Source organism: Uloborus diversus, chromosome 6 (assembly GCF_026930045.1).
Source record: "Uloborus diversus isolate 005 chromosome 6, Udiv.v.3.1, whole genome shotgun sequence".
Taxonomy (NCBI): Eukaryota; Metazoa; Arthropoda; class Arachnida; order Araneae; family Uloboridae; genus Uloborus; species Uloborus diversus.
Genome location: NC_072736.1, coordinates 34229166 through 34257022, shown reverse-complemented (window position 1 = coordinate 34257022; position 27857 = coordinate 34229166). Strand labels below are relative to the sequence as shown.

The window sequence follows — 27857 nt, the reverse complement described above, 5'->3', positions numbered from 1 at the left end:
TCGTTTAATTATTTGTGTTTTCAAACTGCTGTTGCGGTGTTTATAACTTTGTTTTTTTATCACAAAAAAATAAAAAATAAATAAATAAATAAATAATATAAAATAAAAGTATTTGAAATAAAATTAACTGTTATATGCAAAAACGTCAAAGCTATACCTTCGACTAGCACTTCGCACCAGGTCTCGTCTTCTCCCAATGGATTACTAGCTCTGCAACTGTACCTTCCAGAATCTTCGACGGTGCATCCCACAATCTCTATCGTGACAACACCATCTGCATGGTTGCTGTTGTAATCGAATTTGTTAAGCTCTTTTCCGTCCTTGAACCACCTCACCTGCATGGACATAAAAACATCCAGATTATATATATTTTTAGTAAAATTTTTTTTTTCTTAATGCTAAAGGAATTAATAATTTGTTGACAGCGAATTATGAAGAAAATGTCAAAGCCACACATGTTACGAGAAGCCTTCGAGGCAACTACAGAAGAAAATCGGCTTGTTGTTAGATTGAATTTAATATCTGATTTGCTTTAGTAGATTTAGTGTTGGCTACAGTAGGATAAGCCTAATCTTGAGGGAGTTAATTACCATTTTATGGTCAGTAGTGGTAGAGGTATTGATTACTAACGCGAAGTAAATTTACATTACAGCCGCCGGAGCGACAACTCTAAACCAGTAACACTTGCTTTTTCACTAACGTCCCCCAAGTGAAAATTAACTATTTCAAACCTAGGCTATTTTTTATTGCAGCCGACTGACCAGTATATACTGACGTGTTAAGCACAAAAGTCGTATCTGCACTTTTTATCAAAATTGAGTTACGGTCGCTAGGTGATTCTTTTTCGCATATTTCACCCAAATGCAATGTTTTGTGGTCATTTGTCAGTGGGAAATATTTTTAAACAAATTCTGAAAATGTAGCATCTGAATCAAATACATGGAGGATAGGGCCGTAACCAGAAAAAAATTTGGGGAGGGTTTTAAAAACTTTCATGCGGAGCTTTGCGCCATTTATGCTAATGTTTAAGTCGTCGAGTTATCTATTATGAAAGCGTTTTATGCATTTAATATACATATGAAAGACATTTGAGTTTTGGAACAATATTTTTCGGAAATTCTTAAATAAAAACGAACATTTAAATGCCAAACCGAACTTTTTTTTGGGGGGGGGGGGGTTGAACCCTATGAAACCCCCCTTGTATACGGCCCTGATGGAGGCTCAAAACTTTGAAGAGCAATTTCTCATTTTTAACTCAGCTACAGATACGACTTTTGCGCTAAGCACGGCACTATTGTAGAGCTGCAATGAGTTGAAATCTGACTTTGAGAGTGTTTATTTTCTCTATAAGGAGTTTAATGAATGGAGGAAGCGTTATACCTGCTGATTTTTTAGTTAGGTTACCGTCATCGTTGTACTGCGACGGTAGCGAAACTGAAATTACCACCGATAATACAGCATCATTTCAGTAAACTCTCCAAGAAAAATTAGCACTTTAAAGGTCAGTCATCAAATTACCGGAGCAGAACTGCAGAACTGTGCATATATATATATATATATATATATATATATATATATATATATATATATATATATATATATATATATATATATATATATATATATATATATCATTGTATTCGTTTTTTCCGGCAATACAATTTACGCAATTAGTCTTCTAATTATATCCGTTTGCAATTATAGAACGAAGGAAAATAACAGTTGATAAAAGTAAAACGTGGTTTTAAGTCAACAAATATCTTTTTTATTCACATACCGTGGGGGTGGGTTTTCCTTTCAGGCAGCAGAGCAACTTGCAAACCGATCCGGTCTGCATGATTCGAGGCCTGAGCTGGAATGTGAAGCATGGGGCGCAATCACTGGGTTCGTCCCATAGTTTGGCCTTCGGGAAGCGCTTGCGCACTGGCTCATCCAGCCGCACATGGGGGATATCACGAGGGATGGCTGGAAAAAGAGAAAATGAAATATTACTATTAACAATAGCAGATTTGACTGAAAAGGACCAATATCTGATTGTTTCCACACTTGGTCTCTTGACGACGAGATCACTTCCACTCGATGTTAAATACCACAGATCAACTCAAGTATACCCAGAAATGCTGCCTAATGGGTTAATGCCTTCAGAACTACATTACTTTTTATTAATATAAATCATATTTGCAGCATTATGCATAGCATTTTACTTAAATTGGAAAAATACCTTCAGAACTACCTACCTTTTATGAATATAAATCATTTCCAAAACATTATTGCATTGCATTTTACTTAAATTGGAAAACTCGTGCAGCATACACTATCGTTTTCCCCTAAAGTCATTATGATAAATTGCTCTAAATATTTCTCATTAATATCTACAGGCATTCATATAGATTGGGTGCTTTTTGATCTCCAATTGTTCCTCTTTGAATAAATCTGTGCCACTAACAAGCAAGTGCGAATCTCCGATTTGAATAAAACTTTGCACATCGATAGAACACTTAAAGATATTGAAACCGTGTTTTTTTTTTTTTTTTTAATCGGTGGAAAGCACCTTTAACGGGGTGAAATTTAACCCTAAATGTGATTTTTTACCCTTTTTTGGGATGCACTGACGAGTAACCCTCCCAAGTGTCAATACTGATCGGAATTAAACTTTACATATCGATGAAAAACTTAAAAATATTGAACACGTGTTTTTTTTTTTTTTTTTTTTTTTTTAATCAGCAGTGAACACTTTTAGCGGGGTGAAATTTACACCTAAGTATTGGGTTATTCGAGAACACTGACAAGTAAACCCTACCCAAATATGAATCACCGAATGGAATAAAACTTAGCACATAGATAGAACACTTAAAAATATTGACCCCTTGATTCTTATATCGGCAACAGACACCTTTAACGGGGTGAGATTTAACCTGAAATAGGATTTTTAACAACTTTTTGGGATACTGAGAAATAAACCTGCCCAAGTATCAATGCCGACCGGAATAAAGCTTTGCACATCGATAGAACACTTAAAAATTTTGATCACGTGTTTTTTTTTTTTTTTTTTTTTTTATTGGCGGTAAACACTTTTAACGGTGTGAAATTTATCCCTAAATATTAATTTATTCGAGCACACTGACAAGTAACCCTATCCAAGTGTGAATCACCGATTGGAACAAAACTTTGCTCATATATAGAACACTTAAAAATATTGAATCCGTGTTTCTCTTATCGACAACAGGCAGATTTAACGGGGTAAACAGACAAATTTAGTTGGGTAAAATTTACCCCAATATGTTGGTTAATTGGAAATTAGAGTGCACAATTTATTTTTCTAAAGAGACCACTCGGGTTGTTAATCTGATCTTGAGGAATGGACTTTCACAGGCTTCCCAGTTAGGAATTCTCGATACCATTCTACTGCATTTTTACCACCGGCAACCTCGATTTTAAGCCGCGATTGCTAATTACCTTTTTAAAACATAACTTAAAGCGATGAAAACGAAACTCGTCACATAGGGGAGGGTGACTCAAAGCGGGTAGGCCTTCGTATGCCCCCCCCCCCTCATGATGTGTAAGCGGCGATGCATACGTATGTCGTGTTTACATGAACACCCCCGAGTTTTTATCAGTCCCAGCGAAGAAGCAGTGAAGCGGCATGGCGCGACCAGGCTTAAAATTAAAAAGAAAGATAGATTTCTAAAAAAAAATGAAGTTTTGTATCTTGTGATTAGTCGAAGACCAGCTTATTTTTTTAATTGTCAATAATATAAACTTATTCTGAAACTATCCATCTATAAACTACAATGGTCATTCCCCTTTTTTTAATTATTAATTTAAGGTAATGTTTATCGAAATAAAAAACGTGCTTTTGGGCAAAGCGGGCAAGGCAAAGCGGGTATAGGATTTAATCATTTATTTACCTATAATTTCTTGATTCGTGTGCTGACTTAGATTTTCGATTTCAATGGGACAAGTATAACTTTAAAAGTTTAGGATGGCAATTAATTAGTCTATTAATTTAATCAATTATTTCTGTATGTTTTATAAACAAATGTTCTGACTTTCAATTGGATAAGTGCAACTGTTTTATACATTTTTATAAAATGGCAGGTAGCTAGTCAACTATTTTAATCATTTATAACTTCATATTTGATTGGCAAACGTACCAAACCACAATTATTTCAGCTTACCCGCTTTGGGCTCCCTGGTAGGGCAAACCGGGTTTTTGAAATGTGTGTAAAAATTGATAATAAATAAATATGAAGTTTGAAATGATGCAAAAATCACTTTTTATTTTGAAGTTCAAGAACCCTGCTAAGAAATAAAACCGAAATTGTTGCGACAAAATCCAAAAACTACAATTTTCAAGCGTTCTGCAAAAACCTACATGCTTAGGGGCCATCCTCCCCGAATAACTTTTTTTTGCAAATAAATTGATTACTTTTTGCACTTCTCACATCGACCACAGCTACATCTATTCATTCCTATATCCCATTTGCTCGGGTTTCAGCAAGTTTCTTGGTTAAGTTGCCACTAATAAATTTTAGTATAGTCGGGAAAATCCCTAAGTTATCTGTCCAATTATCCGAACTTTTTCTTATTCGAACCAGAGCTCGCCGATTATTCGAAACTCGGTTGGTTGGTTTATTGGATTTTTTTGGCGCAAGAACCCTTGAGGGTAACACTGCGTCAAACGATTTTTCTATTATTTACTATCTATTTTTCATTTAAGAATATGTCAATAAGTAAAAGTAAGTATATTTGGAAGTAAAAAAGCATAAACGTTCAAGTACTAGTATTAAAAAAGTAGTCTTAAAAACACATAAACGTTAAAAACATAAGGAAAAATGGATGAAACAATATCTTGAAAAATAAGGAAAGGACGAAATCACATTATGGTGAGACAAATATTTAATTAAAAAGGAGAATCCTATCTCCTGGAGGAAGGAGTACAAATTGCGATGGGATGGGTCCCACAGCAAGTCTTTCAAAGATGGATTAAAATCATTAAAATATTTAAAACGTATTTGAACGTATTCGCACGTATTTGAACGTATTGAATTTTAAAACGTATTCGAAACTCGGATAATGGGTGCTTTTTTTGAAATTCTGAAACCCTAACGGTGCTTACCTTGTACGTTGAGGAAAACGGGTTCTTCCCTGAATCCGTAACTGTTTTCGGCTCGGATAATGTATTCTCCACGATCTTCAGTCTTGCACCTGTTGAGCACAAAGAAGTAGTCGTCGTTTTCATAGCGCTTCATGTACTTGACGCTCTGTCTCAGTTCTGCACTATCACGATACCTAAGAACAAATATAATTAGCACAGTTACTCATCTAAATACTGAGGAGGGAAAGATATTGAATTTGTTTCTGAGAATGTTAAATTCTCAATCATAGATTGCAGTCAAGTTTTGAAATATTATTTGATATTTTTTAAACGTTTTTTTTTCTTTTCGAATTTTTATGACAACTAGGCTGATTATTCCGTGCTTCTAAAAGTTATGCTTTTGCACACGTTTCAGTTAATATTTTTAGAGTTTTTACTCACACTAAATCTCATCCAAAAAAATATATGTATCAAAAAGTTGTAATATTTTAGGAGTTAAATATGAAACAATCATAAAAAAAAAAAAAATCCTGCCCAGTACGAAATGTGCTCAATTGTAATAGAATAAACTATACTGATAGAATATTGTATATTTTGAAGCAAACAAAATGAAAATGACGAACGTTTCCAAATGAATTAATTTAAATATCTCTTTGCATAACTTTTTTCTCTGTTAGATATGATTTCATTATAAACTCATAGATGCGGTAATTATGAATTACTATTCTTTAAATAATGTTCCAAAAATATGCTGAAATAATCGCAAGTAAATTTCCGTTAGGTTAAAAAATATTCAATCCGAAAGAAATAGCGAAAATAAATAAATATAAATGAGCATTATTTTGTTGTAAGCAAAAATTCTGTACCTTAAAGCCAAACTAATGTAAATCACATTATCGCTACTTTGCAGGAGAGCAAAAAATCTTTCGTCCAGTGCATACAAAGGATGGGGCTTGCGCTCTTATAATACTGATAAATAATTATAAAGGATGTTTTTTCATGTATTTACGTAGTGATGACTAGATGCAAAAAAAAAATCTATATTACGAAACAATAATAACCTGAAAATTGTCATTTTTAGACTTACATTAGTCTGGCTCTGAGGTACAGAGTTTCATAAATTTTCAAACGTGCTGGAGGTCAAAACTTTGAAGACTAAAACAAATCTAATGCTCAAATAAACTACATGCTATGAAATTAGGAATACTATACTGAAATTAAATATTATTTGAATAAAGATTTTTCAGGTTTGCGAACTATTTTTATGAAATTTTTAGCAGGTTGTTGACATATTTTTTTAAATCGAAAACCATAACCCGAAAAATATTCGTACAAAAGAACTTAAAATTTCCCAGAAACTCATTTAAAGAAATTATTCTTAAAATATCTCATCAATACATTAATAACCTCTTAATATTTCGTATTTGAAGTTTAAAAAAAATCCCGTAAATAACCGAAAAAACTTTCCTTTTTGTATATTTTCCAAAAAGTAGTGCGCTTTGGTTCATCTTGATTAAATTCAAATCTGTAAAACATACAAAGATGTTCCAAATTACCAGTTACAGAAATTTTATTCAGAACGTGTTCGGATACCGGAATACCAATTGGAACATTTTTCATTTAATTTGTTTTTTAGAGTCTTCAAAATGCATTCCGTTCACATTTTTTTTTTTGGACAAAAATTTCATTTAACATCCCCTTTCGAAGATTAGTTATAAGTATGTTCGCACACTTCGCAAAGCACGAGATTCTTGATAGAGCCTGTGAACTACACTGTTATGCCTTGAGGAAATCAGTCAGCATATAGAAATCAAAGTATTACATTTTCATGGACCAAACAAGAGAACGGAATTTATTACTTACCAAGTAACGGTTGCAGGGAACGCTGCAATAATTCGGCAATAAAATTTAGCTGCTTGGCCCTCGTAAACGAAGGTGCTTTGTGGACGGATGACGAAACGAGGCGCTGCCTGTCTACGATCTGGAAATAGAATGGAATGGCATTCAATGGTGGGTCCAAATGACGGAAGAAAAGATTTTACCTACGTCAGCATTTACTTTTATATTTAAGTCTAAAAAGGTGATAAAAAGTGTGGGACAACAATTTCAACGAACAATTATTTTAATATGATTTTACTTGATAGGTTTTAAATCCTTTTTAAATGTATAACTTTGAGCTACAACATGAAATGCTAGATTTGACCAAAATTAATTTACGATTGAAATATGTTCACAAAGTAGAACACTTTTCGGTGTAGGAACAACGTCATGCAGCCAGTGTTCCCTCTGATCTCCCAAAAGCTTCCTTATTTGGAAATTTTCCTTTCTGAGGAGAAAATAGCTTACATTCATTTTGTGCACTAAGTTATTGGAAAATAAGGTGTTAAAATTATTCCCTCTAATGTTCTCTGCGTGTTTGAGACATTGACATTTGAAAGGAACAGTGCTGCAATCTAGCAGCTGAGATATTTTTACCTTTTTTTTTTTCAATGGCAAATTATAAAGAAGTAAGCAAATTTAGAGTTTTCACGTAAATTTGAGAATAATCAAGCTCGTAAATAATTCCAAATGCTCTTTTCCCACATATTTATGAAATGGAAATCCTTGTTGTTTTGCACGATGCGTATTATAGACGCTGATTGTCAATAAAGAAGAAAAGAATGCTTATTTCTACTTACCAAAGTAAAATTCTCGAATTTTGTATCGTTCTTCATGGAGTTTTCTGAGAGAACTGTAGTTGGAAATGTGACCCAGAGGAATAACACAAGAGAACCAGTAATCTCCCTGTTAATGCAAAAAGCGTACTTGCTTTGATATGAACAATTATAACGCAATATGTTGCGAAGAAAAGTTAACTCATTTGTAATAATAATAATAAGAGAACATCGAACATAGTTGACGTTTACTTACATATCTTGCACGTATACGATCCCTGAACTTGATGTATCTGCTTCTTTCGATTGGTGACGTTGAGGGTTCCATTTCACCCTAAAAGAAAAAAAAATAGAAAATGGGAAATCATTTACATTTATGTGTTATTTTGTAAAGTATTTGACTACTTGAAATTTAGTAGCGATAGAAAACTGTAAAATAATAATATGTAATTACCTTCAGCCATGCATGATCTAAGCACTCGTGAGCTGTCATTCGCTTGCTGCAAAAATCAAAACATTTATTTTGACGGTATTGATTTGTATTTTCAGACATAATGTTGTTGTAAATAAAAATGTGTAAGAAAAAATAACTAATAAAATTAAAAGCAAAATTTACAAATGAATAATTTGATAAATAAAATCTATAGATAAAAATACAGAGATAAATGGGAAATTGGAAGAACACTGGATCTTAGAAGCAATAAAATGGGACTTGAGAACGTAGATGAGAAAACAATTAAAGTATCAAACAGCAGCAGCTCCATGCAGATTTTTAACTATGTTTGTCTTTATTTCACTTAGTTTTTATTTTTTAAAGAAGTCCTGAAGGAAACTTATCATGAAACCATAAGATGGTGTAACAATGAAAAGAATCTTAAATGAGTAAAGTCTACAATTAAATTTACCAGGAAACCGTAAAATGGTGTAACAATGAAAAGAATCTTAAATAACTAGCAATCGAAAGATTATATTAAGATAGGTTTTTGGTCTATAAATTACTTGCTCTCGTATCTCCGTTTTCGAAATAAAAGATCTTAAAGTCTAAAGAGAACTTGTCAAATTTAGCGAGTTTCGATGAGATGTGGATGATACTTTTCATGGAAAAAAAATCTTTTGCTATGAACAATAGAATCACGGTTATAAAAAATATTTAAAAAAAACTCTTCAAGAATTTTTATGCGACGAAAGTACTTTTGAAATTATATAATCCTCAAGAATAAGCATTTTTTTCCGGCTAAGTGCTTAATATAAATGCTTAAATACTTTAAAGTTAATAGCAAATGATAATGTTTCACCAGAAGACGTGATTTTGGGGTAAAAGAGTCGGAATCAGGAGTTGAATGTTTAAAATTCCAAGTATCGGAATCGGCGATTTTCCCTTAAAGCCCGCAACTCTGCCTGTGCTTACGGAGTCGGAGTCGATCATTTTTCCTCCGATTCCGCAGCTCTAATTACAATGAAATTTTTTTTTCTACATTGAATTTAACGAAAACTACATAGTTTACATTTTAGTATTTTCCTTTTGAAAATAATTAGTTTCGTCGCTTACTCTTTGCTTCTTTGTAACAACCTCCTGATGAAGTCTTTTCCTTGCTCAGACACATTCGCAAACGCTTCTACGTCGAAGTCCCAATCACAAGCGCGAACGTTCTTCAAAGTTTCGATGTCGTTCTCGCCAGCAAATGGAGACAAACCACTCAATCTAAAATTCGAATTAGAAGCCATTAGTATGCTTTGGAATGATATCATGCATATATTCTATACATAATTTTTAAAAATATCGCACATAGGTTTAAAATTCTAGAAGGTAGAGAAATGAAAAGGACAACTTTATGACGTACAATATTACAGATATTTAAGACACGTGTTTTGAAGTGTCAAGGAATTCTTTTTCCAATACTAAAAAATTAATAAATAAACAAATAAATACATAAAATAAAAAACTTGGGATGCTGTCGTTTCAGTGAATCTTTGAAAAAGAGAAAACGTGTTGCTCTGAAACTCAAGACTAATGTGTCTGACATAACTTAAGGCGCCATAAATACGTCGTCATCCTTCCTTACCATTCTGTACAAACTTGAACTTGCATTTAATACTAATGTAGGAGATGTTATAAAAAGTATATTTGTTAGAGATTTTCTTAAAAATATTAAAACATTTAGATAAAAAAATTTAGAAAAATAGTAATATGTAGAGTAAAAAAAATGTTTAGATTGGTTTTTTTTATTTTTGAAAAATTCTTTTTTATTTTATTTTACTTTTTCTTGTTGGATTTAAAAATTAAATAAATAAATAAATAAATCTGTAAATAAAACTCACAGAACGTAAGCCAGCACTCCAACGGCCCACATGTCAGTGTAAAAACCAACCGGTTCCCGTTCAACGATTTCTGGTGCGGCAAATTCGGCCGTTCCGGTAGATATTTTTACAGCTTCGTTGGGATCTAACTTCGTGGCCAGTCCGAAATCGATCACTTTGACATTCTTGCTGTTCTTCGTCGTGCACATGATGTTTTCAGGCTAAAATTATAATTGGGAATCACATCCTCAGTAATGAAGTACATATAAGAAAAATAAAACACATGAGATACTGTCATAATATCGTCAGCTCAGTACAACAACTGGGTAACTGCAAATTTAGAAAAAAATAGAATGTTTCAATCTTTTTGAAAATTATTAGTCGGAAGAAGACAGAAATACTTCTAGTTAGATAAAACTGAAAAATGCGTGGTTTTTCATAATAAAATTTAAATTAAGTCTTCACATTCCCCAAATGTTAATCCAAGCCCCCCCCCCCCCCCCAAATGTGAAAAATAAAACAATTTTTGGAGTTTTCCTCGAGGCAGTATGAAAAAAACTGAATTGTAGTACCTACTTTTAGAATTTAACCCGCACTTAGAATAATAAAGCTTTCAAAAATGAGTACATACATGCTTTCAAATTTTCTTGAAACCTTTTGTTTCAAAAATGAGTATCCATATTTTCAAATAGTGTGTTGAATTATTTCATACTCAAAAATGAGTACATAACTTCGGTTAATACTCAATTTTGAAATTATTACATATTCAAAAAAGAGCACAAATACCTCAAAAATGAGCACATGTTGATTTGAGTACTTAATGAGTATTTGAATGTTTCAAATTTGAATGCCGCATAGTCAGAGCCTAACTCTGCGATATATTCTATTTTAAGAACTTTTTCGTCATTTTTGAAATTGTTGTTTTCAGAGTAAGCGATATGCTATATAGTTTATGATGATACCTATACTAAATCTTCTAAAATACATGATAGTGAAAGACTGGCTTCAAAATATAATAAGGGCTTAATTACTTTCAGATGGCAGAACATTCAAGTACCGTTCTTCCGCATGCATTGCCAGAAACAAACTAAAATGAAAAAGTTTATGCTGAAACGATGTTGAGTTAGAAGCATGTCAATATTTTCAGTTATTTGTACAATTTAAATGCGTTGACTCACTTATTTGAAAACACCGCTTTTGAGTGTACAGCTAAAATCAGCAAGAAGTAATGTTGATCTAAAGCAATAAATAATGTTGATTTAAAATCAGGTTTCTTTGGCATTCGAAGGTTTTATGTCATTGGAAAAGAATGTAGAAAAATATGTTTTTCACTTGTTAATTTAAAACGGGTGCATTTATATACATTCAATTAATCATCGCATTTTTTTTTAAAGTGTGAAAGGCAACGGATAATCCGCACTGCGGAAAAGCCTGATAATCAGAGGTTTGCTGTAGTATCATTACTGCACGCGGTATTCTCAAACTTATCTGCTTACCTTCAAGTCCAAATGAATGATATTCTTTTCGTGCATGTGTTTGACAGCTTCACAGATCTGCCTCATGTAGAGGATCACTTCTGCCTCTGACATAGTGTAGCCATCAGATGTAATTCGCTCGAATAATTCTCCACCGGACATGCTGAAAGAGCATGTGACGATGTAAGTAAATGTAACATTATTATTAATAAAAAGAGAGTCTAAAAAACTGAAACCCGACTACGGCAGAAAACATTAAAAAGTAAGAAACAATGTAGGTGATGTTTGATATCATCGCTTTACTGAGTAAAACGAGTCATTTGATATTTTAGATATTCCTATTTATTTAGTTCTATTGGAATCTTATGTAACTTTAACATTAATCACATTATAATTCAATTCAAATGCCGTTGTCGTGAATAATGGAACTGAATAAATAGGAATATTTTACACACCAAATGACTTGTTTTCTTTATCTTTACTAATAATAAAGCTGAAAGTCTCTCTGTCCGGAGGATGTCTGCATCTCTGTGACGCGCATAGCGTCTAGACCGTTCTGCCAATTTTCATGAAATTTGGCACAAAGTTAGTTTGTAGCATGGGGGTGTGCACCTCGAAGCGAGTTTTCGAAAATTCGATTTGGTTCTTTTTCTCTTCCAATTTTAAGAACAAAATTATCATAAGATGGACGAGTAAATTACGAAATTATCATAACGTAGAGCCGTAACATGGGCACAAGCCAATTGGCGAGATACGAAATTATCATAACTTGGAACCGCAACATGGGTGAAAAAATTGCCGAGAAAATTCACCATACATTATTTATAAAGATATAGAGGCGAACCAAAAGTCATTTTTAGACCTTTTTTTACTTTAAAATTTTCTTTTAAACGTGTGATGGACAACAAAATAATAGCGCGAGTAATAGACATTTAACAAGCAAGCATTTTAGTTTGGTATACAAGAACGGCAAATTTAAAATTTAATGCTATTATATCAGACTGATAGAAAATTTTACTTATCAAAGATTGATCTTACATAAGACTATAATTTTAATCAACACTCAACAGCAAACTTGCTTTTTATCTTTGGTTCCCTTAGTCGAGTTATTAATAAAGTTATATAAAACCCGCGCTAGAAAAATAATCGTTTAGAATCGAGATTTACAAGGTAAAATCGACTTCTCCTATTTTTGAAGTCGGTTAAAATGTAACCTTTTTTTTACTCGGGTTATAATTAACAAATCGATTATACCTTATTCATGAAAATTAGATAAATAGTTTAGGTTCTACAGTGGAGCATACGTAAATACAACACTGCTAACATAAAAAATAAAATTAAAAAAATAATAATAAATGATTAAATAAAAACAAATTGTCTCCTGCTGTTTTTGAAATCCGTTAAAAATGTAGCCTATGTTACCCTTGCTATAATAATGAATCGATTGACACCTTATTCATCAAAATCGGATGAATATGTCGGTCCCTACGGTGTAACATACGTAAATACAGGTAGTTATTAAAATAATGGAAACACCTGTGAATAAAAGTGATTTTTGAATGCGCTTCATAAGTAATAAAGAATAGAACTAGACATCTGTTTTTTTCTAAATAGCAATGTATATGATCTGGTAGTATATGGTAGTTTAACGGAAGTTCTGAAAGTCAGACCTCTCAAATTTTTAAAGAGGCCAAATTGTTGGAGCGCGTCTAACTGGAGCAAATGTAACTGAAATATCTGAACTTTTTGGTGTTTCTAGAGGTACAGTATCTAAAGTCATGCTAGCATACACACAGCAGTAAGACAAGCTTGGCTAAGCAAAACAGTGGAAGGAAAGAGAAGCTCAATAAAAGAAACCGGGCTTGAAGTGGATTGCAGTGTCTAAAAAGTGAACAACAGCAGCAAAAGTGACCACAGAACTCAACCACGATCTCGGTTCACTAATGTAAGTGATTATAGTTAGAAAGGCTCCTTTAAAAACAGAACATTTACGGCAGAGTAGCAATTCCGAAATTTATTTTCCAAGTGGTTCCATTATTTTGATAACTACCAGTACAAACATACATAGACTGCGAAAATCATAGCCCTTCCTTTTTGGCTTCGCTGCAGTCGGGTAAAAACTCAAATCACTGAAAGTAGATTACAGCTGAATATGAAATATACGGGAGGGACAGCTTAAGTGAATGAAACTGGAATTCACTTACAACTCATATATGAGGATCATTTCGTCGTCCTCTTCGAAGGCGTCGTGCAGTCGAATGAGCTTGGGATGGTGAAGTTGGTTCATGATGTCGATCTCTCTCTTGATCATGGTCTTCTCCATTGGATGCGAAACCGGAATGAATTTGGCGGCAAAAACTCGTCCCGTGGAACGTTCCTTGCACCGGTGTACAACGCCGAAGGCACCGCTGAAATAGAAACCGAGTTAAATTGTGTCAGAGTAATTAAGAAATTAAAACAAGTTCAGCATCAGACTACAACTCGCTTAATTACCTAAGTTTGAACATTATTTAAACTAACATACCTATTTAACATTTGAATCCGATTTCTAAAAACAAAATATGCCTGCCTCATGAAACAAAACACCTTTTTGATGATACCGCGTTTATATCAAGTCAGTTTTTCAAACTGTTAGGTGTTATTTTTCATTAAATCAACGGCAAATGACTTTTCTAAGATCAATTCAAATTTAATTATTTTTTCTAATATTAAAGAGAACAATTACTAGAGCGGAAATTAAAGAACAAAAATTACGCATTTTTCAGAACCCAACACACTATTTTGAATCTAAATAGGTAAAATATAAAAAAATAAGCAAATAAAATAGCATGGGAAAAATAATAGTTTACACCTATTTTTTTTTTGGAAGGAAAAAATTAAGTGGCTCGGATTTCTTTTTTTACTCCCATGCCAAAAATTAAATATAAATAAATAAATACATGCATTCACATTAAAAAGAAAACATAAATAAATAAAAGTTCACCTCACTAAATAACATTGATCGAAAATAAAATAGTTTGCAGCTCATTTTTAAAAATAAAGCGCTATTTTTGCGGAAAATAAATAAATAAAATAAAATTAAAATTAAATGAATAAAACATAAAACTTTAGAATGAAAAAATGTCAACAATAATTTTTTTGAAAAAGGATTGGCACTTTATTTTGGTTTAATAATTAACTTTATTCATATTCCCTCAATCAACTAATAAGTTTCGTCAAAAATAATTTTTGGTATTATTATTTTCTTTTATAAAAAGATTTGTAATTCTCTTGTAAGCGTTAGTGTTAAAAAACTTTGAATTGTTAAAAAAAAAAAAATAAATAAATAAAAAACGTAGACTAGAGTTCCATTGATAAATATACTTTTCATAAGTGTTCTTTATCTAAAGCTCTTTCCAACTAAGTTTGTTTGAAGCAAATCAGTGTTTCAGTTCCGGATCTATATTTGCCTTAAATTTCCCTGAAAGTCATTTTTTTCTGAAGTGTTTAAATTTGAACGTAAAATTGTTGAAATCGAAAAAACGAAATATGGGAATGCAATGTCCTCGTCGATATCTTTCGCAAAAAAAAAAAAGACTTTTTATTCAAATCTACGTAGATATATAGCGCTCTAGATGCCTGTTAAAATTATCTAAATAAAAAAACTTAACAGTAAAAAAACAATTAAATGAAAAAAAGGTATAAAAGGTAAGATGCTATAAAATAAAGTATGTTTTGAATTACATTTGTAGAAAAAAGAAATTAAATAAAATAGTTTAATTCGTTTTTTGCACACAATATTGTTAAAAAAAAAAAAAAAAAAAAAAAAACCCAACAGCAACAAAAAAAAAAAAAACCCCTATGCAATACAGAGTGGTTGCAATATTATTATTGACACCATCATACAAAACCGCATAAGTTCAACTCTAAATAAAGCATTTTCATAGCACAAATGAGGCTGTGAGAAGCAAAGGGACGTAAGTGGACTTTTTACAGTTTCGAGTAAAACGTGTTTAAAGGCTTTAAATTTTTTTTTCTAAATCATACCATATAGAAGCATCCACCATAGCTTCTAGTACCATCTCCTCCCCCAAAACAGAGGAGAGTTTCAACTTCCACTACCACTTGTACTGGTTATCTCCAAATTTTTAATTTTGCACTTGCATCCCTTTGCTTCTCACTGCCTCAAATGAAAAGTACTTTAAGGTGGAGGTGTTTAATAGAAACAAATGCAACGATAGTTTTATAAAAGAGATGTTTTAAGATAACTTCATAAAAAGCGTGTAGTAAAGCAAAATAATGAGGTTGTTTCCTTCAGTCAAAAGTACTATTTTTCGTCACTGAAATTGATATAGTGAGCAAAAAAAAAAAAAAAAAAGTAGACGCAGAAAATATTTTCATTTTCCCAATAGCTATTTTTAAATTATTTTTTAAAATATCCGATTTTGCAAACAAGGCGTGGTCTTGATGACGTCATAAATGATGCATTTTGGCAAATCATTATACCACGTTTCCACGTTATGATAATAATTCAGCGATTTAAAATTGTGCTCTACGCTTGCTACCAACCATATCGTTGCCAATACACGTGAGTAAAGATGCGAATTAAATATTTTGCACTGTGAATGGCAACACAAAATGACATTTTATCGTTTGTGATGTCATCGGACAGAAGCATAAACATTGAAAGCGCGCCGATTTAAGTAATTTTTTAAAAATATTAAACGTAAACAAATTTATCAAAAAACGGTCAGGTCCTATGTTTTCAAGCATGCTCTTTCAGAAAAAATTACTTTTAAAATTTTGGAAACGACCCCATTGCTTTACTACAGTAATTGAAGCATTAACTTACACTCCAATTTCTTCTAAGATGTCATAGTAATCGTAAACACTGGTAGTCTTGATGCCAACGGGTTGAGGAATGTATTTATCAATGTCGAACACTAAAACGAAAATACTGTTTATTCAGAAATAGCTAATTCACTCAATATTTATTTGGGAGTATAACAGAACAATAACAAATAAGTGTAATGAACATTTATTCAAAACTCACAATTTAAGATTTTGGATTAACGTAAAATTCCAGTCGCTTAAGATTTGCGTGCAAAAAAGATATATCGTATTCGCAACTCCATTGAACTATAGGGGGCGCTGCAGCCACTGTCTAATGGTGGATGAAAAAGGTAAAACAAACAAATGCCGTAAACTTATAACTTGCTTTAACGCTCAGTGAATGACAGTATTTTTTCATCGTGTTTGTGGGAAGCTTTCTTTTCTATTCTTCTGAAATTACATTACACCATAAGCTGTCTGAAGCCTGTAATTTACATCAAAGAAAACGCGTGGAATGGAATGTTTTACACTTTTCTTTATTATTGTTAATTGCTACAAGGTAGCGTATTCGATCTCTAGAGTAGCGAATAAAGCACCTTATGGTTTCGCCGTGTAATAAAATGCAGCAATAAAATTCATTAATGTTTCATTCATAAGCTACTAAGTAAATAAATAAATAAAAATTAATCGAAAATGCCCATTTTCTGAACTTGATTATGATATTGCAAGGATGATTACTACATTCGTATACATAATTTTACTATTTCTTTAATGCTTCATAAGTTCCTTATTTATTCCTCCGTACAGAGACTTTCCTTCACATTATTATTTTTTTGAAACACTGCATAGTTTACTGAGTTATTAAGATCATTTTGGTTTGCTGTTTCTGATAAGAGCAGTACATGAATTTATCAAAAGAGCAATTATCAATTATATTTAGTTCGTATCAAATTTAAATTTAAGTTTTATACAATTAGTATTTAGTGCCCAAATTTAAAATATTTACCAAAATACAAAAAATTTTGAATCCGTTTTTTTTTTCTAAGTTTGGTAATTTTTTTGCGCTTTTATTAGAAAAGTTCGCTACACATACAGCTCTATTTCGTGAAAAATATCCATACTATTTGGGCACATATTTTAGTTGGTCGTGGACCAGTGTTTAAAATAAGAGGTCAAAAGTTGAAAAAAAAAAAAAAAAAAATTAGAAACTATGAACTTACCAAACTGATCATAGTTTGAAATTGTGCCTTCTGACCTTCCACGAATCTTCTTTCCTTGAGCATCAACTAAAAAAATACATAAAGGTTAAATACAATATTTTTTTCTTCAAGTCACAAATTCATAAACAGCTTAAGCGTAAGCGGATAGTAATAATTTTAAATGAGTAAACTTATTTCAAATCTAAACGATTTACTGAAATTATTCAATTTATTCGCTGGTAAGGTCTGTGCGTTTACTACATTTTTATTTATTTGTTATTTAAATACATTACTCGAAAAAAAAAAGAGAAACAAATACAGCATATATTATACTTACATTGCTTTCTTTTTGCCTTTTCTTTCTTTGATTCTGAAAATAAATAACAATACATTAATTCATACATCTTTAGAAATAGAAAAGACTTATCTTTCTAAAATTTGTATAATACACTATTAATATTGTTAAAAAAAATGTTGTGGATTAGAGGATAGAATGGAATTTTATGCACATAAAAATTGTTTTCATGTATTGAAAATGATGTTAATTTTAAAAATTCTTTTTACTTTCATTCTAAAGCAAATATATTCTGTAGAATGTCAAAATGCATTAAAATGGTAAAAATACTGTGCGTAATGCATTTGAAATGTACACATGAGCAAAAAAAAAAACAGATGTTAGTATTGTTGTAAGATATTTCTACTTGAATCCTCAATGCATTCTGATGGCTGAATGTATTTCAGTACAATAAAATGTACCAGATTTTAATAGAGGGATTAATAATAGGATTGTGCGTAATAATTTTTAAAGAGCTCGATCTTGTTTGTCATTTTAAAACTCACTATCGTGCTCTGTCTTCATGGTACGAGAAAAAAATGACAAATACAATGAACCCCGTCATACCATGCGACTCGGTTAAACCACCGGAAAAGCTGTAATCACTGTGTAATCACAGTACTGAATACTTCACAGTACTGAAGTATTCAGTACTGTGAAGTACTGAATACTTCAATAACGTTTGACTGGATAGTTAGTTCAAAATTTATTAGTTCTGTACCATGTTGTACTAGTATCGTTTATTTACATTTGGTAATAATTAAGGTTCACTATACCGCGGTTGTGTCATAAAGCGGGCGCAAAATAAAATATGACTAGCTGCGTCGTGCGACTTTGCACGGTCTACCTCGAAAATAAAAGCTATATCAAGTGACAATTGTTCAACATTCAGGCTTGAATTAAAAAAATAAAAAAATAAATAAATAAATAAAAGTAAATCAGTAATATTTTGCGTCAGATTGCGGAAAAATAACCATAAAGTAAACATTTTAAATCCCCCGATTACTGGAAAAGCCTTTAAAACAAAAGCCAGAATTTTATTTGTTCATATTCGAGATAAAAATATGGTTACAGATATTTCGCTTCAATAATTTTCTTCACGCTACAAATTGTAATTAAAGCATTGTTACGGAAAGTTGAAATGAAGCACTAAATAATAATTTGAAAGTAAGAAAGCCTTCGAAAAATAGAATTTTTATGTCGAAATCTAAGTATTATAATTAAAAGTTTTTAATTGATATATCTCACTAATTATTATCGGAGGGTTATGCTAAATAGCCGAACATAAATACGGGAAAATTAACTTTTTTGTGAGGTAAATGTGCCAAATCACATCGCCCTAAGGATAATGACCTAATGTCTTGTCGATTTATAATTCGATTGGCACCAATTTAACCACATTCATCTGCTAACTCATCAAAAATAAGAAAGAAAAATAACATTTCAAAGTGAAACCTGAAGTTTTAGATATGTTTGTCAACAGATTAAAAAAAAAAGCTATTGTCACTTATTATGAATATGGGTACTCAATAAGATCAGCTAATAATTCGTTTGCAATATTTCGTTTCTCTTTCTAAATATGGATATTAATTTTTAAGATTGATGTGTTTATTGAAGTTAAGAAAGATGTGTTTACAGCTATTTATAAATTTTATGTACAATTTTATTTGTACTAGTTATCAGTAATTCCTTTTTGAATATGAGTTACTTGCACATGCATAAATGTTATAAAACTTCCATAATTGTAAATACTTACGGGGTGTCATGATAGGAGATGAGGCGTCACTAGGATCACTTCGTCCAAAGATATTCTCAGCGTACACTCTAAATCGATACTCTTTGTTTGCATTCAGGCCAGTTATTTGGTGTAATGTCAATCTGAAAAATAAAAGTGAATGTTATATAGGACTATTCCATGGACAACGGACATTTTGTCTCTCGCACGTGATTCGTCATTGGAAATAATAACTTAAACGGGGAACAAAATTTTAATGTTAAAAAAATCATAGACATATGAGTAATTTCTTAAGCAAAAAATTTGCACATTATTTTTCGAAATTATGACTTAATGATGAAATATATGAACTTCACGTGCGGGAAAATTGGCGGTTTTTTCCCGCACGTGAAAAAATCGCCGTCCAAAAATTCATACTTTTTTTTGGAAGTGCTTAAATTATTATTTCTCAACAAATGAGATATGTTTCACTTACGATGGAACTTTAACTTTCAAAATCTACAATTTTTTTTGCCATTGCTATATTATTAGAGTTTAAATATTAAATAATTCATACAGCAAATTTCAAAAAGATGACTTTAGATGTTATTCAAATTTTTTTGGCGTTTAAGAAAATGTTTGGGAAGTTATTTGTCCCGCACGTTACTAGCCCTATAAATAATTCTTCATGGAAATTAACCAATCTACATTTGATGATACCTCTGCTTTTTTTCCTTTTTTTCCCCACTCAAGTATCTTCCGTGTGTGGGGCCATTCATTACCAATTGTATCAAAACACAGTAGAAATTAGATTAATGTATAAGATATGTGACTATTGTACGATACAATCTTTTTTACAACAGAATTCAACAAATATATTTGAGTGTATATCTAGGAATATCAAAAGCCTATTTGCTTTCAAAAGCACTATTGAAAAATATTTCTTAGTTAATCTTCTTTTATTTTTCATAAAAATTCAATTTAGAAGTTGTTTTGACGAACTTTAAATACGTGCATGCGTACCACTTTAATATAATAGATATCGCGCACCTTTTTTTTTTGTCTTACTGCTCATAATAAATTTCAACAAAAAACTTAAATGTCGTTTTGATAAAAATCTCAACATTGGTAAAACATAAACCAAATAGTTACTCTGATGACGTTTGCACATATTTTCGGGCTCAATCTGCAACAATTTTTGGAATAGATATTTATTAATATTGAAATATTTTATCAACACATGATTTACAAGGGTAGACATAGAATATTCAGCTGACACCATTGAAGAGAAATATAATATTTTAAGCCAGACATAAAAATTCAAAGTTTACTAGGTATAAAAATGGAACCGTTTTGATAACGCCATTTAGATCTCTGAATATTTTACCTAATGCATTAAACCATTTACGCAGCGTCTGAGATTATATTCATTATTGTTCTGGTGATATATGGCTTTAGCTTTAAAAACCATGCCAAACTTATCTAACATTGCATCGACTACATCCAGAGACTTAATTTTGCACAGAATTTGCGCTTATCAATCTGGAGAATCTTTAAAAGAGCTGAAGGCCAAAACCTCATAAAGAAGCTGGGATCTTCTTCACAAAATTAGCTTAAAGTACTTCAGCACACCGGTAGGTAATTTTCTTACAATTCTGGCTTAGATACACCTATACGGCTGTTACTTGGATGTACAGGGTGTCCAACAAAGGACTCACTGATTTCAAAATTAGATAACTCTAAAACAAAGGGCGAGATTGAAATAAAATAAACGGTATGTTTATTGTGAAACCCATAAAAATCATATACAGGAACTCGGAAATTAGTTTTAAAAAATGTCAACAGGTGGCGCTGTACAATGTAATTGCAATAGAAGTCTCCATAAATAGTGCTGCAAATAGATTAGTTGTTTCAGCAGTAGTTTAGTCTCTCAGATATGCTTACATATACGCTACAAATTATCGTCCAACCTCTTCCCAGCACTACTTATGGCGACTTTTATTGCAATTACAGCGTGCAGCGCCACCTGTTGGAACTTTTTAAAACTAATTTACAAGTTCCTGTATATGATTTTTATGGGTTTCACAATAAGCATACCGTTTATTTTATTCCAATATCGTCCTTTGTTTTCGAGACATTTAATTTTGAAACCAGGGAGTCCTTTGCTGGACACCCTTTATATTGATAACTTTGTATCACATTATTTAACTAAGAACATCTTTAGAAAAAAATTGCTATGTGAATTGATTTTCAACTCACCTGGTATTTCCGCATCTGATCCAGCTGGTCATTGGCGATTCTTGTTTTTCAATGATGTAATTATGAATGTGCGAACCACCATCCCATTCTGGCGCCTTCCAAGAAAGAGTGACAGAATCTTCTGTTGGACGATCAGCAGTAACATCCCTTGGTTTATCAGGTCGATCTGAATAAAATAGTTGAGAAAATTAATACTTCAGAAAGAATCCAAAAATGACATTTTTTTGTTGGATTAATTTTCAAGTCTCTCCATTACTTAAACTTACAGCCTCTAATTATCTATTTTTTTGTTAAACATGGCTTTGTTACGTATGCTGAAGTCTAAGATGTAATAAAAATCTACGCCTTGAACTAATACATTAAATTTATTTATTCTTTTTAATTAATAAAATGGTTTAAGTGCACTTTTACTGATTTTGTGTAATTTTAACATACCTAATTGCTCTTTTTTTTTGAGAACAGGCATAATTTTATGAATTTCCTTTAGGACTGATACATTAAAAAAAAAAAAAAAAAAAAAAAAACGAAGATTCTTGAGTATGCTCTTTGAATATATTATTAAGCTTTACAGAGTTTACAGATATTCTCACCAAATTTTATGACGTCAAAACCTAGGTGTTAACATCTTTCAGCCTTGCTGATACTGCCAGAATGAAATGATTATTGTTCAAAATTTGGCAACCGTGCCAAAATCATAACTAACGAAATATCTCAAAGTAGATGAATGGATATCGGTGCCTCGGAGCAACACTTAGACATTTAATTCCAGGAATAACAATATGATATCCTACTGTTTCTCTGAGGCGACGATATGCAAAATTAAGTATTTTAGCAGTCTTGAAATAAGTATAAGTATTGTGTAGTGAAAAATATGTTCAGTGAAACCTACTTTAGGTTACTTTGAATCATATATTCATGAAAACTATTCTTAAAAATAGACTTCGAAGGAATTTTATCGAAATATTTCCTGTCCATGTAGGAAAAATATGTTTACCAAATATACTTTGAACAGCTTGAATGTAACTTTTTAGTTATCTGTGTGTGGGGAGGGGGGGATGTTCTTCAAGCTATGTTCTGAAGGATTTTGAATGTAATATGCCCGTAACCTATGGAAAAAAATAAACTTGAGGGGTTGAATGCATTACGACTATCGTAAGTTAATTGAGCATCCTTTATTGGATGGTACAATCAGCACAAAGAAACCTGTTAACCGAAATTGCCGAGTTAAGTTGCAATGTCGTAGTCTTGGGCGAAAAGGAAGGGAACGTTTACAAATAGAGTGCAAAATAATGAAATGAAATAGTGGGTAGGTGCTAGAGTGAAATGCGGGGGGCCCTTTTGCTTCTCGTTTACTACACGACTGTTTAGATGGGCTTTTGAAGAAAACTAAAAAGGCAACAGTTTAGAGAAGCATAATCAAGTTCGTAATAGTCACGAGAAAAGTGGAAAACAAATGCAGATAATGGTACTGTCTAGATCATCTTACCACTAATTTTGATTTTGATGATGGCAGAGTCCATTCCGAGCTCGTTTTCTACTACCAAGCGGTAGGGCCCATTGTCATCGGTTCTGACGTCACGAATGATGAGAACGGCATGTCTTTCGCTGACGATGACATCATAGTGAGCACCCTTTTCAATTTGTTCCTCGTTCCTGCTCCACTTGACTCGTGGTTTCGGGTAGCCCGTGAATGGAATCTTCAAGGTGACATTCTCTCCTTTCTCGAATTGAGCCACGTCTCTGAACCTTGGTGGAACGTTAATGTGAGGTGGTTCTGAAGGGAAAAAAAAAGTGAAATTTAGAATTCAATTTCGAAATTCAGACAACTTCTTACAAGAATTGTACTCTTTTACCTAAAATGGTCTTAGTTCATTCCTATAGCTTATAAGTTTTATATTTGTTGATCTGAAGAAAGATTAGTTGAGTAAAAACACAAACATAGTCACCGTGTCAAATGAAAAACTAAAATAAGGCGAACGATACATTGATGAAATTGTTGCATTAAAGCAAAAAATTGTTTCAAGGCCTTATGTTTATGGTAAGGCTAAACCTAACCTGGAAGCGACGTAATGTTGTCATTAGGGTCTGTGTAGCCTTTCCACTGCTGGCAGGTTATACTTGCGCCAACTATTGTTCTAGACTCAGCAGACAGAAAGCTAAATTACTGTAAAACTGGAGGATTATATTCAATTGGAAATTTTTATGTCTTCATTCGAGCAAAAGCTTTCAACAAAAGTAAAACAATCGGTTATTTTCTATAAAACTTTGATCTAGTGGCAGTACTCAGCCGACGATATGAGCTAATCAAAGGTTTAACTTCGGAGATTAAAATGCCAAATATTTCTTGAAAAAGTCATTTTTTTTACGACTTACTCATGATGAGAAGCTCGGCTCTTGATGTCCTGACTCCACCCTTGTTATACGCTCTACAACTGTACTCGTCAGCATCCTCTCCGTAGACGTCATTTATACTCAAGGTGTAGGTGTCTCCTTCTTTTAGGAGGGTATATTTTCCTGTACCTTCAAACACTTCCCTCACTCCTTTGTACCTGTGTTCATTATCAAAACAAAAAAGTATGAAATGGAAATTAAAGCTTGTGTACCAAAGTATATATATATATATATATATATATATATATATATATATATATATATATATATATATATATATATATATATATATATATATATATATATATATATATAAAATTCTTAGAACTTATTCTTAGAACTTAAAATAAAATATTCTACATCTAGACAGCGCAAATGCAGCTAAAGTGTTAAATGTATATTATATATATATTATTCAAAGTCTCACTCGTAAGTGGCACACTAGCAAGTATATGAAACAAAACAACAAGAAACATATAAGAATAATAACAATATAAATTGAAAAACTATGCGAAGTGGAACAATATGAACTATAGAAGTTGAACAAGATAAACTTTAGAATGGACAGTAACTGCTACGTAGCAGCAGCAGTAACGTAGCAGTTACTGCCCATTCTAAAGTTTATTGAGCTACGTTCCTTAAAAAAAAAAAAAAAAAAAAAAAAAAAAAAAAAAACAGAATAAAAAAAATTTATCAGTTGATGTAATGATTTTCCCAAATCACATTTCATGCTTAGATGACAGAACCATTCATTGAATCATTGAATTAAAACTACTACTGACTGAGGCATTTTTTGATGATCATTGATTATTCACTTATATTGACTTCAATTGTAAATGTGCATGACGTAATCAAAGAACTGAAATGTGTTCAAGCTCAGTTGTTTGCTCTTAACCGTTACGACTTACAATTGTTATGGTTGTAATTTCTGAACCTAACCTCTAATTACAGAAGATATTGTTCCTATGTTTAAACTTTTAAGCAAATATGTTATACTACTTCGCTGAAAAAAACATTTAGTTACTTAATATATAAACATAATTGATCTCAGATAAAATGCATAAATTTAGACATTTAACAAGTAGAAAAATATTCCATGACTTTTTTAATGTTAAATTGCCAGGCACATAAAATATGTGCTCCAGTTTGGTACTTTAAAAAATCAATTAAAATCAAAAATTGTATTTGTATCAGCATGAAAACATTCTGTCAGATTTTTATTTGATTCAAATAATCTTAAATCATTAAAATATTTGGTAATTACCACTAAAAAGAAATTCTAACATTGAAACTTTTTTCTTTAAAATGCAGAGTTAATGGTATTTAATGTAATTTGATACTTGCCATGTGATGTGTGGTTTTGGATTTCCAACCACAGTGCAAGTAAACTGAGCAATTTTGTTCTCCGTAACCATGCAATTTTTCAATGGCGTCATGAATTCCGGTGGAACAGGTGCTTTGAAATAAAAAGTAAAATGAGTAAGATATTTTAAAATCAGTAAAAAAAAAAGACTATTGAAAAAACATGCGGCAATGATAAACTTGTAAATTTTTACATGTATTTTAAACTAAAATGTTACAATACAAGAATATTTACAAGAATAAAATATGTCAAGGATTATTTGACATAAAAATAAATAATAAATAAATGATTATAGTTTGGCTTGACGTTTGTCATATTCACATGCTCTCCAAAATGGCCACACAGTGAACTTAACAGTTAATAGTATTTACCCCATTACGATCGACATAACATAAACAAGACAGACATTTAAATGAAAAACACCTTTTACTAATACGGATGTCATAAAGTTTCAAATCACTTTACTGTGGGTATTTCTAATTCATTTTCAACATTTTATAATCTTGAATTTGACTTATTTCTGAAGCAACTAACTCTTTAACAAATAGTAGGGCATGTAGATATCTACCAATTTTAAAGAGGAACAAACAAAAATTTTGAAAAACTTTATTTTTAGTGGCATAAAGATATTGAACTCACCATCGGGATCGATAATCTTAACAGCTGTTTCCGAGAGGACTTCAGGTCCGACTCCGGCTTCGTTATAAGCACAAACTTTAAACTCGTACTGCCTTCCTTCTATAAGATTCGTGACGTTGATTTGTGTTGCGTGACATGACGTCAGATTCACCTTCTGCCAGGTTTGCGTTCCAGCCTCTCTCTTTTCGATCCAGTAACCAAGGATCCGTGAACCGCCATCTTTCTCTGGCTTCTCCCATGACAAATTGACGAAATCACCACCAACTTCAATGACTTTTGGTACTCCTGGTGGTCCAGGCGGGTCTGAAGAAAAGCAAGAGACAGGATGATTTTCTTTTTTATTAACTGGAAGCAGGATATAGTTAGTTAAGATTATATAGAATTTTATGTAAAACTCTTAGTTGTGATTAGACTCTTGCAATGTGATGTGTAGTTTTCGATTACAAACCACCATGCTAATGAACTGAGCAAAGAGCAACGCGTTAGCACAAGTGCATCAAAATACGTGCAACAGATATTCAAAAGCATCAAAATTTTCATTTAGGTAAGATAAAAATCTAATTTCGATTATGTCTCTCAAAAGCAGTTAGCTCTTCTGTTAGCTCCTCTCTTTTTATCAGGGGCAAACCGATAGAAGGTCACAGGAGATCACTGCGACTTCCCAAAAGATTTCTTACCCGGCACATTTGGTCAGACGATTTGGTATGTTGGAAGATACAAGATCAGAATTGCGTTTTTTCTCTCCATGTTAAAATTTTTTTTCTCTTGAGATGTAGGAATGTGTGCAAGATCGCAATTTATCACTTGGTGAAATTTGAAATTTCATTCGGCCAAATGAGAACCTTCCCTCCCAAATCTCAAGTTTGGGGCGCTCTTGTATATGCTTACTATACCGCAGACAGCAATTGATATTTGTAACAGATTAAAATGTGAATTAGACTTAAAAAGAGGAATTGGGTATTCTCAAATACTTTCATATTCATGCATGTTTAATTTGCGAAGGAGCTCACAGGAACTCAGCTCCTATATTTCTCTATTTTATGTCAACTTTTAAGAGTTAATCCGAATTCAGGCTGAAAATGTATTAAGTTAAGGAATGCCACGTGAAAGAACTGCATAAGCTGAAAAAAAAACTTCTTTGAGTTTTAAATGAGTAAAAGTTAAACACATTTCTGAAAGTTTACTATAAACTAAAATCTCAATTCCCCTTTCATTCGATTCGTGACAAATATTTTCGCAACAGGCAATTTTGTGAAATTTTTAAGGTTGTGAGGAATGATGTGAACGCTCTTTAACTTTCACTAATCGCTTCACACTTCGCTCAAGAAGAAAAAGGTCTATGCTTTATAAAATATTTTTGAAACACTTTTGAATAATATAATATGAAATAAATATCGTAATAGTGAATTTGAAAGCTGTTTGCAATTAATACTTACCAAAGGGCAACTTAGCAATTATTGGATTAAGACCTTCTAGTGGAGCACTCTGCCCGTTTTCGTTAACCGCCATCACTCGGAATAAGTATTCACCATTTTCTGTCAAGCCTTGCACTGTAAATGTTGTATCCTGGAATGACAATAAATAAACAAATCTATATATATATAAAAATGGAGTTTGGTAA

The 27857-nt window shown here is 32.0% G+C and overlaps 1 protein-coding gene across 1 annotated transcript in view; it reads right to left on the bottom strand.

Moving 5' to 3' along the window:
- Positions 1 to 27857, bottom strand: part of LOC129224536 (twitchin-like) — a 380173-nt gene that overhangs the window by 18293 nt on the left and 334023 nt on the right. The window contains 21 exon segments of the mRNA XM_054859008.1: positions 158 to 335; positions 1778 to 1965; positions 5120 to 5292; positions 6962 to 7079; positions 7777 to 7882; positions 8009 to 8086; positions 8207 to 8252; positions 9302 to 9454; positions 10072 to 10271; positions 11547 to 11688; positions 13730 to 13933; positions 16357 to 16447; positions 17558 to 17623; positions 17874 to 17906; positions 19627 to 19748; positions 21844 to 22009; positions 23330 to 23617; positions 24217 to 24392; positions 25579 to 25690; positions 26237 to 26539; positions 27673 to 27802. Of these exon segments, the coding sequence (XP_054714983.1) occupies positions 158 to 335; positions 1778 to 1965; positions 5120 to 5292; positions 6962 to 7079; positions 7777 to 7882; positions 8009 to 8086; positions 8207 to 8252; positions 9302 to 9454; positions 10072 to 10271; positions 11547 to 11688; positions 13730 to 13933; positions 16357 to 16447; positions 17558 to 17623; positions 17874 to 17906; positions 19627 to 19748; positions 21844 to 22009; positions 23330 to 23617; positions 24217 to 24392; positions 25579 to 25690; positions 26237 to 26539; positions 27673 to 27802 (3073 nt within the window).